Source organism: Saccoglossus kowalevskii, chromosome 13 (assembly GCF_978046115.1).
Source record: "Saccoglossus kowalevskii chromosome 13, keSacKowa6.1, whole genome shotgun sequence".
Taxonomy (NCBI): Eukaryota; Metazoa; Hemichordata; class Enteropneusta; family Harrimaniidae; genus Saccoglossus; species Saccoglossus kowalevskii.
The window spans coordinates 443,674-456,360 of NC_140653.1; the positions used below are offsets into that span (position 1 = coordinate 443,674).

Genomic DNA, 12,687 nt, shown 5'->3' on the forward strand with positions numbered 1-12,687 from the left:
ACTTTGAAGAATCGAAAAAATAACTTGATGTGCATAATAGCACCATCAATTCCTGTCTCTGTACCAACTCTGAACTGAATTGGATCACACACGTGTGAGAAAAAGCTGGTAACATGAAAATGTGCACACACGGATGCACAGACACGACCCAAATTAATACACAGATCACAGATTCGGCGGGGGCTAATTACTTGAGTTAATGCGCCCACAAAAAATAACCAATCAGTAGCCATTTCTCATTAATTATGCAAGCAAAATGCACAAACATCGAACTTGGCCATCTTTGCATGTTTGTTTATAACATATAAATTTAAAATTGATCATGTAAAAATTATCGCACCCACAAGTCATGGCAACAACAACGATGACGACGCCAAAATCTTCCCCTTACTATACCTTCCCTTTCGTTTACACTACACTCCGGGCAAGGCAATAAAATGACGTCCATCAAGGTTCCATAAAGTCCAACGTACATGTATGTACCAAGTTTGAACAAAGTCCATCCATAAACGCCAAGATCCAGTTCTGGATCACCAGAAATGCTTGATTTTGATGATTTTTTAAGCACAAAAATGACCACCATTTGGCCATCTTGAATCAGATCGAGAAACAAATTGATGTGCATATGTATACGTGAGCACGGACACACAAAGTCGAAACATAAGTACCAATTTTCGGACTGCATCCGAACAGGGACTAAAAAACTTCGAAAGATATATATGCTATCAGCAACACACATTTCAATTAAGTGAAAATATCATCACAAAATGAACAAATCTGAGATCAGTCCACCTGAGGTACCCATATGTATAATATCAAAACAATCAAACTTGTACTTTTTAACATAAACTAAACCACAAGTCCCTGTTTCAAACTATATGTCTGAATAGAACAAATGATGACAGACATTTTCCCTCATATACCTTTCCCATCATCTGATATAGGTAAGGTAATAAAAATCCATTTCAAGATTGTGACAAATGAAACATTCGTGATTAATTACTTACCGTGCCATTCTGCACACTAAATCCTAACTGATATTTAATATCTGGTCTTTTAATTATAACTTGAGTAACAGGCGGACAGGAGACTACATTAAACTTTACTAAACACTGTGTTTTCAAAGACTGCAACAAAGTTACATTATTATACAATTGAATGAAAGTATTGTGATATGTATTATTGTCCATATCGCAATACTAGTGTGTACTTTTTCATTGAAACACATTCAAAAAATTAACATAAAATAAATTTGAATAGATAATTTTCACTGTGTTTCCAAATAAATAAATAACAAAAACAAATATATTGTCAAGAAAGCAACAAATTTTAGTAAGAAACACACAAGGTACAGGTTGGTATAAAAGTATATCAGGCATGTAGTTTTTGAGAAGTAATCAAACATCTATTTTAACCTAAAATATAAAACATGGTCTCCAAAATGCCATATATCTCAAGTCTGATGGTTATATTACCTACCTTGATATGTTGTTGGACTGTTGCTAATGGTAAACCAACACAACTAACACCATTAATAGTCATAATCTGATCACCTATGTTTAATTTGCCACTTCTGGCAGCAGCACCAAATGGTGACATGTTGGCTATAACCACTGTGGGTATTAATGAGCCCCAACCAGACTCCACTATTACAATACCCATTATTTCACCACGCTCTTTCTCTATCAGTATCTGTAAGACATAAATGATAGCCACATTACATACATGTACAGTGGCTAACCTGTGTGATCCCATAAAATACAAGCCATGCATGACACAGTCCTCGTTAGTTATCAAACTTAAGATATAAAGTTTTGTTTATAGTGATATAGTTCAAACATAAACATGTCAGAGATATGGATCCAGAAGCTAATGCTTGATTATGATGATTTTTTAACACTGAAATGATTGACATTCAGTCAGTACTTGTCCTTATTGAGAGATATTCTGTTGAACAGCATTAATTAAAACAAAATAGCCACTAGTCGTCCATTTCGAATACATCTGTATATTGATAACATGATGTAGAAAGAATATATAAAATTGTAGGTCAAATCATGTCAGAGATACGGCTCTAGAACAACATTCATTAAAACACAAGCCATGCCTGGTACAGTCCCCATTAGTTATCGAATTTAAGATATATAGTTTTGTTTATAGTAATATAGGAATAGATTATGATGATTGTTTAACATTCAAATGATTGACATTTGTATCTGATCGTCAAATGAGTACTTGTCCATATTGAGAAATATTGCTCTGGAACAGCATGAATTAAAACAAAATCAGCCATTTTGAATACATGTATATATCTATAACATGATGTATAATGAATATATAAAAGTTAAAAACATAATCAGTCAAGCATGTCAGAGATATGGCTCTAGAAGCTAATTCGTTAAAACAAAATGAGCGCCAGTAAGCCGTTTTGAATCCAATTTGAAAAATAAAATGACATGCATCAAGGTCCAATGTATATACCAAAGTTTGAACAAAATCCATCCATAAATGCCAGAAATGCTTGATATTTGATGCTTTTTAAGTACAAAAAGTGGCCACCATTCGTCTATTTTTTCTATTTTTAATAGAATCACCAAACCAATATATCTGTATATGAATATTTAAAATTTGAACATAATCAGACAAGCATGCCAGTCGGCCATTTTGAATCTTATCTGAATAACAAAATGATGTGCATCAAGGTTCTATAATGTCCAATGTATATACCAAAATCCATCTGTAAACAGCCGATAAATGGTTAATTTTGATGATTTTTCATAACAAAAATGGCTGCCATTCAGCCATCTTGAATCAGATCGTGAAACAAATTGATGTGCATATGTATAATGTCATGTATGATGTATGTGTGGAGTTTGATTGCAATTGGTCCGGGCACACACGCATGTAAGCATGGACGGACGGACACACAGAGATCAAAACATAAGTCCCTGTTTTCGGACTGTGTTTTCTAATCGTTTTGTAGTGTTATAAATTATAGTTATAGCACTATAATTATATCTTAGTAACATACACAGATTTCCACTGAAATCTGTGCATTACCATAAAACATCAATGAAATCTAATAATTGGTTCTTGACATATTGGTAGACCTGGCACACATATACAGATATCCATAAATACCCACAAAGATGAACAAATTTAAAACTGCAATGACTTCCATTTGTGTGCTTTGTACACAACAATCAAATACAAATCTTGTCATATGAAAATTACTGTACTCACCATAGACAAGAATATGTTGAACAAATAAATAAAAGACTTGATGACCATTAATGATAAATTTCTAGATATAAATTTAGTGGATTCTCACCAAAACCTTATCAGGTCTAGCGTTATTTCTAGGCTATATATATTCAGTTGTATTGAATTAGCTGTTCGTTAAATATATATGAATCTCAAAACTAGGGGAAGGGAAAAAATAATTAGTGGCCAAGCTTTTTTCTTCTTTCTTTCTTCCTCTTCTTCGGTAACTTTTTTCGGCAAGCCGTTTGAGCAAACCGCTGAACAGAATGGTCAGAAAGTGCTCTATATTGATAGCCCCTAATGTGAACTGGTGCACCTGACTTTCAGAATTTTGATTGGCAGAAATTTGATTGGCAGCCATATTGGATTAAAAATAAACCGGAAGTGGCTATTTGACCACTTTGTGAAGGTCTCAGTGATCTAATTTTTTTATGGCATATAGTACAACTCATGAGCAATAGATATCAGCAATAAACACTTTAGCGGTCACGTGACTTTTTCCGCCATCTTTTTTCTAAAACACTTGAAAATCTTCTTCTTCAGAACCACCAAGTAAAATGCTCTCATATATAGTATTTAGCTTCTATATATGAAGCACATTTAAATTTCCTTAATTTATTATGCCTAGTCCATGGTTTGGCCACCATTTCGGATTTCTTCTGAACAGGAAGTAGTTTTTTCCTCATGCCACATTATGTGATTATCTTCTATATTGCAGCATGGTATTTCTAAATTGAACTCTTTCAGAAAGCTTAAAAAGATTTCAGATCAGTCACGTGGTTTGGCCGCCATCTTGGATTTTATGCAAAATTTACCAAAAGTTAGGGCATTTGTTTCTCATGAATGCTCAAACCAATCATCTTCATATTTTGCATATAACATGCTTACAAGAAAAATACGATTTTGTCTGACAGCTCGGACCCTGTGACGCTGCTAGCAGCTTTAATTTGCACAATATTTCTACCTTTCAGTGTTTTTAAGGATTTACCCCTTACTAAAAAACAAGTGACCTCATGGATTAAATAGCTCTGCTGCCTTTGCAGAGTGTCTTCCTCAAAACAAAGTTGATAATGTTCTATACGGAGATAGATCAGTGATTTGCCATGGTTATTGTTACCACAATGTTTTAAATCACAGTTTGTATGGTTGTTGCTATGGCTATGGAAATTGACTTCTCATGAACAAATTTCCATCTGCATCCATAAAGGCAGCTACACAACACAACAAGCAACGAGAAGTCGAAAATATCACTTTTTACCAAAACTTACAAAAATATTCACTTAAATTAGATAATTAAAGATATCATCACGAAATGAATAAATCTGAGAGAGGTCCACATGTAGTACCTATATATGTAATATCAAAGCAATTGGACTCGCGGTTTTATACAATAAGTCGAAAATATCACTTTTTACCAAAAACTACAAAAATATTCATCACAATTAGAGAATTGAAGATACCATCACAAAATAAACAAATCTGAGAGAGAACCACATGTAGTAGCTATGTATGTAATATCAAAGCAATTGGACTTGCGGTTTTTAACAAAATGTCGAAAATATCACTTTTTACCAAAAATTACCAAAATATTCACCAAAATTAGAGAATTAAAGATATCAAAGTCGACAGCGAAGCTAAAAATGTGGTTAAACAGTTCAGTAGTTTTTGAAAAATCATTATCCACATCCATCCAGACATCCATCGGTATAGCTCAGTGGATCCACAGCCCCATGAGCTAAAATATTTGGAAAACTTATGAATGGTTTCCTTATTGACACCCTTAGTGTCTCAATCTCAAATGTATTGCATATGTACTATGCATTCTTCTAAGCACACCCTTGCATTAATCCTAATTGGCGTTGACCAGAAAGGTTACTTTATCTGAGAATCACCATGCATCATATCTTACCTCTTTTTCACATTCTTTTTTAGAAAATAACATAAGATCATCTCCATAAATCTCTTGTGAATTCAGTACTTCACTATAGTCCATTTCAGCAACACTTGGATCATCTATTCCATTTTCTTTCAAAAACCTCAGATAAGCAATGGAAAATGCTTGCCCAATAGATTGTGCAATAAGCTGTGCCTGCGAACAAAGGTACAAGATATTTGTCAATGTGTTTATCTCAAATACCAGGGTTCAACATTAACATACAGACTACCAATTAATCCCAGCAATATTTTGCAACACTGATACAACACTTAGTTTCAAAATTTGTGGATGTATTCTATGGAGTGTTCAATGACAATAATTTACATATTCTTCCATAAAATTTGTTGACCTCCTAATTATTGTTTATTTTCCACCAGTAATTCAATCACCTGGCAGGAAAAGACCACATCCACTGCATTTTACTAATAATAGGTAAAACTATTTCTGTGTTTTGTTTCCATATCCATTCCATATTTTTGCCACATTAATTATTAAAGTGTAACTGAATTGGGCCAATTGACTTTTTTGTGTGCAAAAAATATTTATAAACAACATTACGAAAAAAAATCAAGTGAAAATGGTATATAAATTGGGTAAACAGTCAATGATATTCCAAAACCGGGCCACGTCCCCCTCTCCCGTCACCTTCGAGTTTTTTCGGCATTACGAGTGTTGCCGAAATGGCGCCACCAACGGGACCATAAAGCAGGAGATTGCTAGCAGACAAGATTGTTAACCATTTTCCATACGCAAGCGTTTAGTAAACCAGCATACAGTACAGTTCTCGCGAAAGCTTTGGCCTTTGTGGCATCATTGTCGCCTACGCATGGCTTCATTGTCGCCCCAGCATCGCATCATTGTGGCATCAGCTTCGCGTCATTGAAAATTGAAGCTGTGTTCGCCTCTCTTATTTTGTGGCATCATCGTGGCCTCAGGTTCGCAGTCTTATGGCATCAACATGGCATCAGCTTCAAAGTATTGTGACATGAGTATGACCTCATTATTTTCACACAGTAAAGGAAAACACATGTAAAGAAGTTCGATATATAATCGATTTGAAATTCAAGGCGGTAAGGGGAATAAAATAATCAAGAGTAAAATGACATTTTACTAAAAAGATATCTTGTTGAATTATTTTAGTGTTGCGAGTATTGGGCACCAACAACTTTGTGAAGTAAATTACAATCGGCAAGGTGACGAGTGTCGTATTGGCTGCAAGGAAAATTGTGATAAATTTAAATCACACGATGCAATCGTCGTTCGGATACAACAAAATTTGCTATTTACGAAATGAAACTGTTCTTGTTATAAAATTACCTTTTTTCACTCATTTTATTTGCTGGTAAGAGAACCGATCCCATGCCCGGACTATTAATACATGCAAAACCCACGTACGCAGCCTGGTGCGTCGGCGTTGTCGCCAGTCATCTTGATACAAAGTTCCAAAACAAGTGCGTACATTCCCACCTATGGTTGTGATGGCGTCGGTCTTTGATAAAATTTGACATCCAATTTTCAAAATTAAGTCACGATCAGCATGGATGTATTTGGTGACCAGCCAATGAACAATTTGAAAATTATGATTCACACGGAAGTCCTTCGATACTGATCGTCGACCCCAGCCTTGTCTGGTTTATCTTATTTCCCAACTCATAAAACTGATTTGTATCTCAGCCCTGTTTTTTTTTCTTTTTTTGAACTGAGGTCAAATCCCATCCGTTTGTCAAAACATGGAGCTCCATGGTCAAAATATGCCGATGTTTTTTCAGTGAATAATGTGAAGCCTGTCACAGCGCAAAAAAGCTTAGTGAATCGACGCCGGAGATTGGATGGTACGACGACCCTTCAATTTGCGTCAAATATGCTTTGTTACAACATCATTGATTGGATGAGAGTCACCTGATCGGGGCACGACCTGGGTCACAGAACCATATTTGTCCGTATTATCGACAGAACTTTGCGAGAGAACCACATCCACATTTTCATCCATTTTTAGCGCGGAAGTTGCCAACAAATGTCGAAAAACTCATGAATTTTATGAATTCGAATAAAATAAAGCTAGCGATTGGCAAGACTGGTTAATAATATATCCCCCGATGCTCTTCGATTTTTTTTTATTTCAAGGTAAGAAATGGATAGTTGAAGTTCCATCGATTTCAAGGCGACTATTCCACTGCAATAACTCTACGCACTGTTGTAGTTTCGAGAGGTAAAAAAATATATAATAAATAGTACTTGTTTCATTATTTAGTTTTACAGCAAATTACGGAACATGATCCCGGTGAATTGCTATAAATAAATGCTGATTGTGTTGAATGGCGGACGTCGGGACCGTTTGGAGAAACCAACGGGGATCGATATTCCAAACAAATTATTGGGACACGGTTTCAAACAAATGAAATTATTAACGAAAGACGAGATTTTTCTAGATATATACGAACATATATATACCAAATATATGCAAAATTGACAAATACACAAAGACGTGTAATATTATGCTTTTATGGTCCTTCGGCTTGTCTTCTCCTTGGGGGGGGGGGGGGACAACAATAATTCGAATTTACGGCATCAGTGGACCAAAGCCGTCAAGAACACTAGGAAATATTGGAATGGACCTTCTCCTCATAACGTTATCTGCAGTGCCCGAATCATTTATCAGTACGTATCATTTACGCCCGAATCATTTATCAGTACAATTTCATTTGTTTCGATCTTGCAGTTGTAGGTATTCGCGTCCTACCGGACGCACACAAATTTACATTTTAGAGTGCAGATTTTCCAACATTATTGATACATTGTTCAGGTGGAGTTTAATAAAAATAACAACGTTAAGATTTTCGGTCACGATGTTCAAACTCTGTGCCTGTGCCTTAACCGGGTGCCTGAATCGTCATGGTCATTTTGGGGAGGTACACGATCACCCACATGGCGTATTTTCTTGCAGGTTCAAACCTGTATGGGCCACTTTGTCCCTGGCACTGTAAAACAAAATCGTGACATCTCTCGTTGTCATCATATTCCTCGATCTCATAACTCTCGTCAGACGATGATAAGATAGATTCGAAAACGTGTAACAGATACAGGAAATCACTCTGCAATTTAACGCATGACACTCACGATTTAGCGCCATTTTGAATCAAAGGCTAGGCTGATGTAACCGTCTCAAGTTCATCAACAGTTAAAACTAAAATTTGTGATTATAGTAAGAGACCAAGGACAGCTTCACATGGTCCACAAAGTACTTACGTCTTCTGTGTCAAAAACATGACATATGACTTTTTTTGGTCCCATAGGGAGTGAACTGACTTGATCACCCATGGCAATTCCACTTTCCTCCATGGCATCTTCCAAAGTCGTAGCAGTAGAACGACGCCTTGCCATTATAACAAGTACATTACCGATGTCTGCTATGTAGGAAATACTCTTAAGAGGATGGTCCATCATAGTTTCCTGAAATGACAAGAAAACAAGGCTTTGTTTGGCTTAATTTAAGGTAGAGATGCAGGTTCGTGGGCACTTTGGAGTGAATTTTTTTTTTTTTTTTTTGCTTTTTATTATCCAAAAAGTCTTGGCTATAGACTGTTGAAATTTTGTAGAATTGTGAATAGTGAAACATACTCAAAAAACGATTTTAAAATATAGATAACAGGTGCAAACATTCTATTTTTTGAATGCATAGCAAGATTTAGCAAGGCTGTACATAAATAATAAAAAAGAAACATGGTGAAAAAAGAAATGACGGGATCTCCATATTATGCACTGTATTTAACTTTTTACAAAACGATAATACATTTAAATTTGAAACTGTAACAGCCATTTTAATTATGAGCATTAGCATACTTCTTACTGAATGAATTGTTATGCAAATTAGCAATTATCTCAGCTTCTTTTTAGTGCACATTTCAGAACTTTAAAAAAAAATAGCTTCTAGACGCTTTGACCTTTTGTTTTGAAATTTTCACAAATGATTGACAATGTGTTTATCTTCAAAACGCCGTCGGGGCATTGTTTTTAGTTGAATAGTGTTAAGCAATCGTACAGACAACTTGCCTGGGTGTTAATTTATGCATAAACTTGAAGTAGTGAAATTTGAGCTGCTGCCCTACAAAATTGACAACTGGTAGACAGTTTTCAAGACGGCGTTTTTTTCATAGTAAACAGATGTACACATAAACCAATTTTGACAGGAAACAGAAGCATGGTTTAGAAGCTAATTTTTTTTAAATCACTTTTGACCAAAAAAGCACATTTTTGTGCATATTTCAAACTACAGTGTCCATAAAAATAAAATACTAACAAAACTTTAAAATTCATACAATAAGCTTTCCGAAAATATATAGTTTTGTGGACAAGGGAGGTCAACTTGGTTTCCTAATTAACTAATTAAAATACCCGTCAGTAAACTGCATCTCTACCTTAATATGCATCAATCCATACACACCTAAGCATTAAATGTTTTGGATAATATATATATATATATATATATACAGTGTATATATATTATTCCAGCTACATGTACATGTTGTATACCCTGTAAAGAACACTGGTATACCCTGTACAGGAAACTGGTATACCCTGTACAGGAAACTGGTAGACCCTGTACAGAACACTGTATACCCTGTACAGGACACTGGTAGACCCTGTACAGGAAACTGGTATACCCTGTACAGGACACTGGTATACCCTGTACAGGAAACTGGTATACCCTGTACAGGAAACTGGTAGACCCTGTACAGAACACTGGTATACCCTGTACAGAACACTGGTAGACCCTGTACAGGACACTGTATACCCTGTACAGGAAACTGGTATACCCTGTACAGGACACTGGTAGACCATGTACAGGACACTGGTATACCTTGTACAGGAAACTGGTATACCCTGTACAGAACACTGCTATACCCTGTACAGGAAACTGGTAGACCCTGTACAGAACACTGGTATACCCTGTACAGAACACTGGTATACCTTGTACAGGAAACTGGTATACCCTGTACAGAACACTGGTATACCCTGTACAGGAAACTGGTAGACCCTGTACAGAACACTGGTATGCCCTGCACAGAACACTGTTATACTCTGTACAGAGCACTGGTATACTCTGTAAAGAACACTGGTATACTCTGTGCAGAACACTGCTATACCCTGTGAAGAACACTGGTATACCCTGTACAGAACACTGGTATACCCTGTACAGGACACTGGTATACCCTGTACAGGACACTGGTATAACCCACATTGAGCCAAATCAAATACCGAATCAAATACAACAAGTTTGAACAAAATCCATCCATAAATGCCAGAAATGCTTGATATTTGATGATTTTTTAGCACAAAAATGACAACCATTCGGCCATTTTGAAAAGGATTGTCAAACCAATATATCTGTTTATCTATGACATGATGTATGATGATTGAATATTTAAAATTTGAATATAGTCAGTCAAAACAAGTCGGAGATGTGGGTCTAGAAGCCCATTCATTAAAATAAAATGGCCGCCAGTCAGCCATTTCGAATTCAATCTGAAAAATAAAATGACATGCATCAGGAACCCATAATGGGCCATTCCAGTTTATATCTGCACCCCCCTGTTGATGAGCTTGTGTGTTTACTTCATACAGGGTATAATTTCCATGGGTGTATAAGTCATACAAAGTTTTATTTCCAAATCAACATTCAGTGATGGAAATCCAAAACTATAGTTCCTACTTGATGTTGATGAGTTCCTTTGTGCCACCATACAGAGTAGGATTTCCAAATATAACTCTCATATGCTCATAAAATTTTATATTTGACAATGGAAACCCAAACTAGTCCTGATTCACGGTATTGATGAGCTCATTCGTGCCACCATCCTTATCTAATTTCAGTTATAACTATTTCATACTGGCCCAATTTTTTTACCATATACAGTCAGAATTCCAAGTTTTTTTAGTCATACTGTTGGAAATCCAACCTCATCAACCGGTATGTGGCGAGATAAACTAGGCCATATTTTATTTAGTAGCCATAACTGCCTGGATTTCCAGGATTTCTTTTTCCACACTTGTCTGGATTTCCAGATTCTGTTTCTCCATATACAGTTGGAATTCCGGGGTATTTTCCCCATCATACAGTGCTGGAAATCCGACCTCATCAACAGGTGGGTGCAGATATAAACTGGAATGGCCCAATGTCTCACGTATGTACCAAGTTTGAACAAAATCGATCCATAAATGCCAGAAATGCTTGATAATTGATGGTTTTTTAGCACAAAAATGGGCACCATTCAGTAATTTTTAATAGGATTGTCAAACCAATATATCTGTATATCTATGACATGATGTATAATGAATATTACAAATTTGAACATAATCAGTCAAAGCAAGTCAGAATAAGGCACGAGGAATCACATTTATTAAAACAAAATGGCCGCCACTCGGCTATTTTGAATCTTATCTGAAAAACAAAATGATGTGCATGAAGGTCCTATAATGTCCAATGTATATGCCAAGTTTGAACAAATTCCATCTGTGAACAGCCGAGAAATGCTTAATTTCAGTACAAAAATGGCTGTCATTCGGCCATATTGAATCAGATCGTGAAACAAATTGATGTGCATATGTATAATGTCATGTACGGATGATGTATGTGTGAAGTTTGATTGTGATTGTTCCACAAGCACGCACGCACGCACGCACGCACGCACGCACGCACGGACTAACGGATGGATGGACAGACGCAGAAGGGTCAAAACATAAGTCCCCGTTTTCGGACTGCATCAGAAAAAGGAATAACAAGCAGAGCTTACCTCAGTCTCAGCATTCAATACTTTGACTCTCTCAGTAGAAATAAAAAGATCCACTTCAGTACTGGGCTGGCTTTCATCTTCCGGAGCCTGTTACAAACATAACAGTTACATAAGAATGTGTTTTTTGTTATTTGAACTCCATGGTAACAAAATCATTGCACTATCAAACAAATCAAAATATATTATCTAACTTTCAGAAAAATTTGAGTTGTTGCTTTCAAATGACCTCATGAAATGAACAGTTTTACTAACCAACTTAGTGGTTAAATGTCTAAACAAAGCAAGCAAAAGTTTGTGGGTAACAGAGATGCATTTCAAAACATAGTACACAAAGTATATGTATGAAATGCCTTGAGGTCATTGACATGTAACAAGGGAAATCTTGTGCTAATTTACATTTACTGGGTACTCAATATGCTTGTACTTCATCAAATCAGAAGGAAGTGACATACATGTACATATAGCTTGTCTTAGATCTAGAAATTGTCAATGATAGTTTGAATTGATGAAAGAACGGTATTAGGCAAAAGTCATCCTTACCTTACAACCAATCAATAGGAAGATATTGATTGAAATTTTTGGTCATTACTCAATCATGCCCAACACTGGATATAGTACCTTTATTTTGCCTCAACAAATTGTTTAGATGAACGAAAGCACTCCCAATCAAAGCCAGGACAGAATTTTGCAGGATTA

General features: G+C 35.9%; 1 protein-coding gene across 5 annotated transcripts in view; it reads right to left on the reverse strand.

Annotated features, from left to right (window-relative positions):
• The window catches only part of LOC102804157 (uncharacterized), a 196,507-nt gene that overhangs the window by 24,624 nt on the left and 159,196 nt on the right, over positions 1-12,687 (reverse strand). For all 5 annotated transcript variants that reach the window (XM_085506846.1, XM_085506843.1, XM_085506845.1 and 2 more), the window contains 5 exons: positions 11,992-12,078; positions 8,447-8,650; positions 5,174-5,353; positions 1,480-1,692; positions 1,008-1,127 (listed from right to left, as the gene is read on the reverse strand). In XM_085506846.1, the coding sequence (XP_085362972.1) occupies positions 1,008-1,127; positions 1,480-1,692; positions 5,174-5,353; positions 8,447-8,650; positions 11,992-12,078 (804 nt within the window). The remainder of the gene's footprint in view (positions 1-1,007; positions 1,128-1,479; positions 1,693-5,173; positions 5,354-8,446; positions 8,651-11,991; positions 12,079-12,687) is intronic.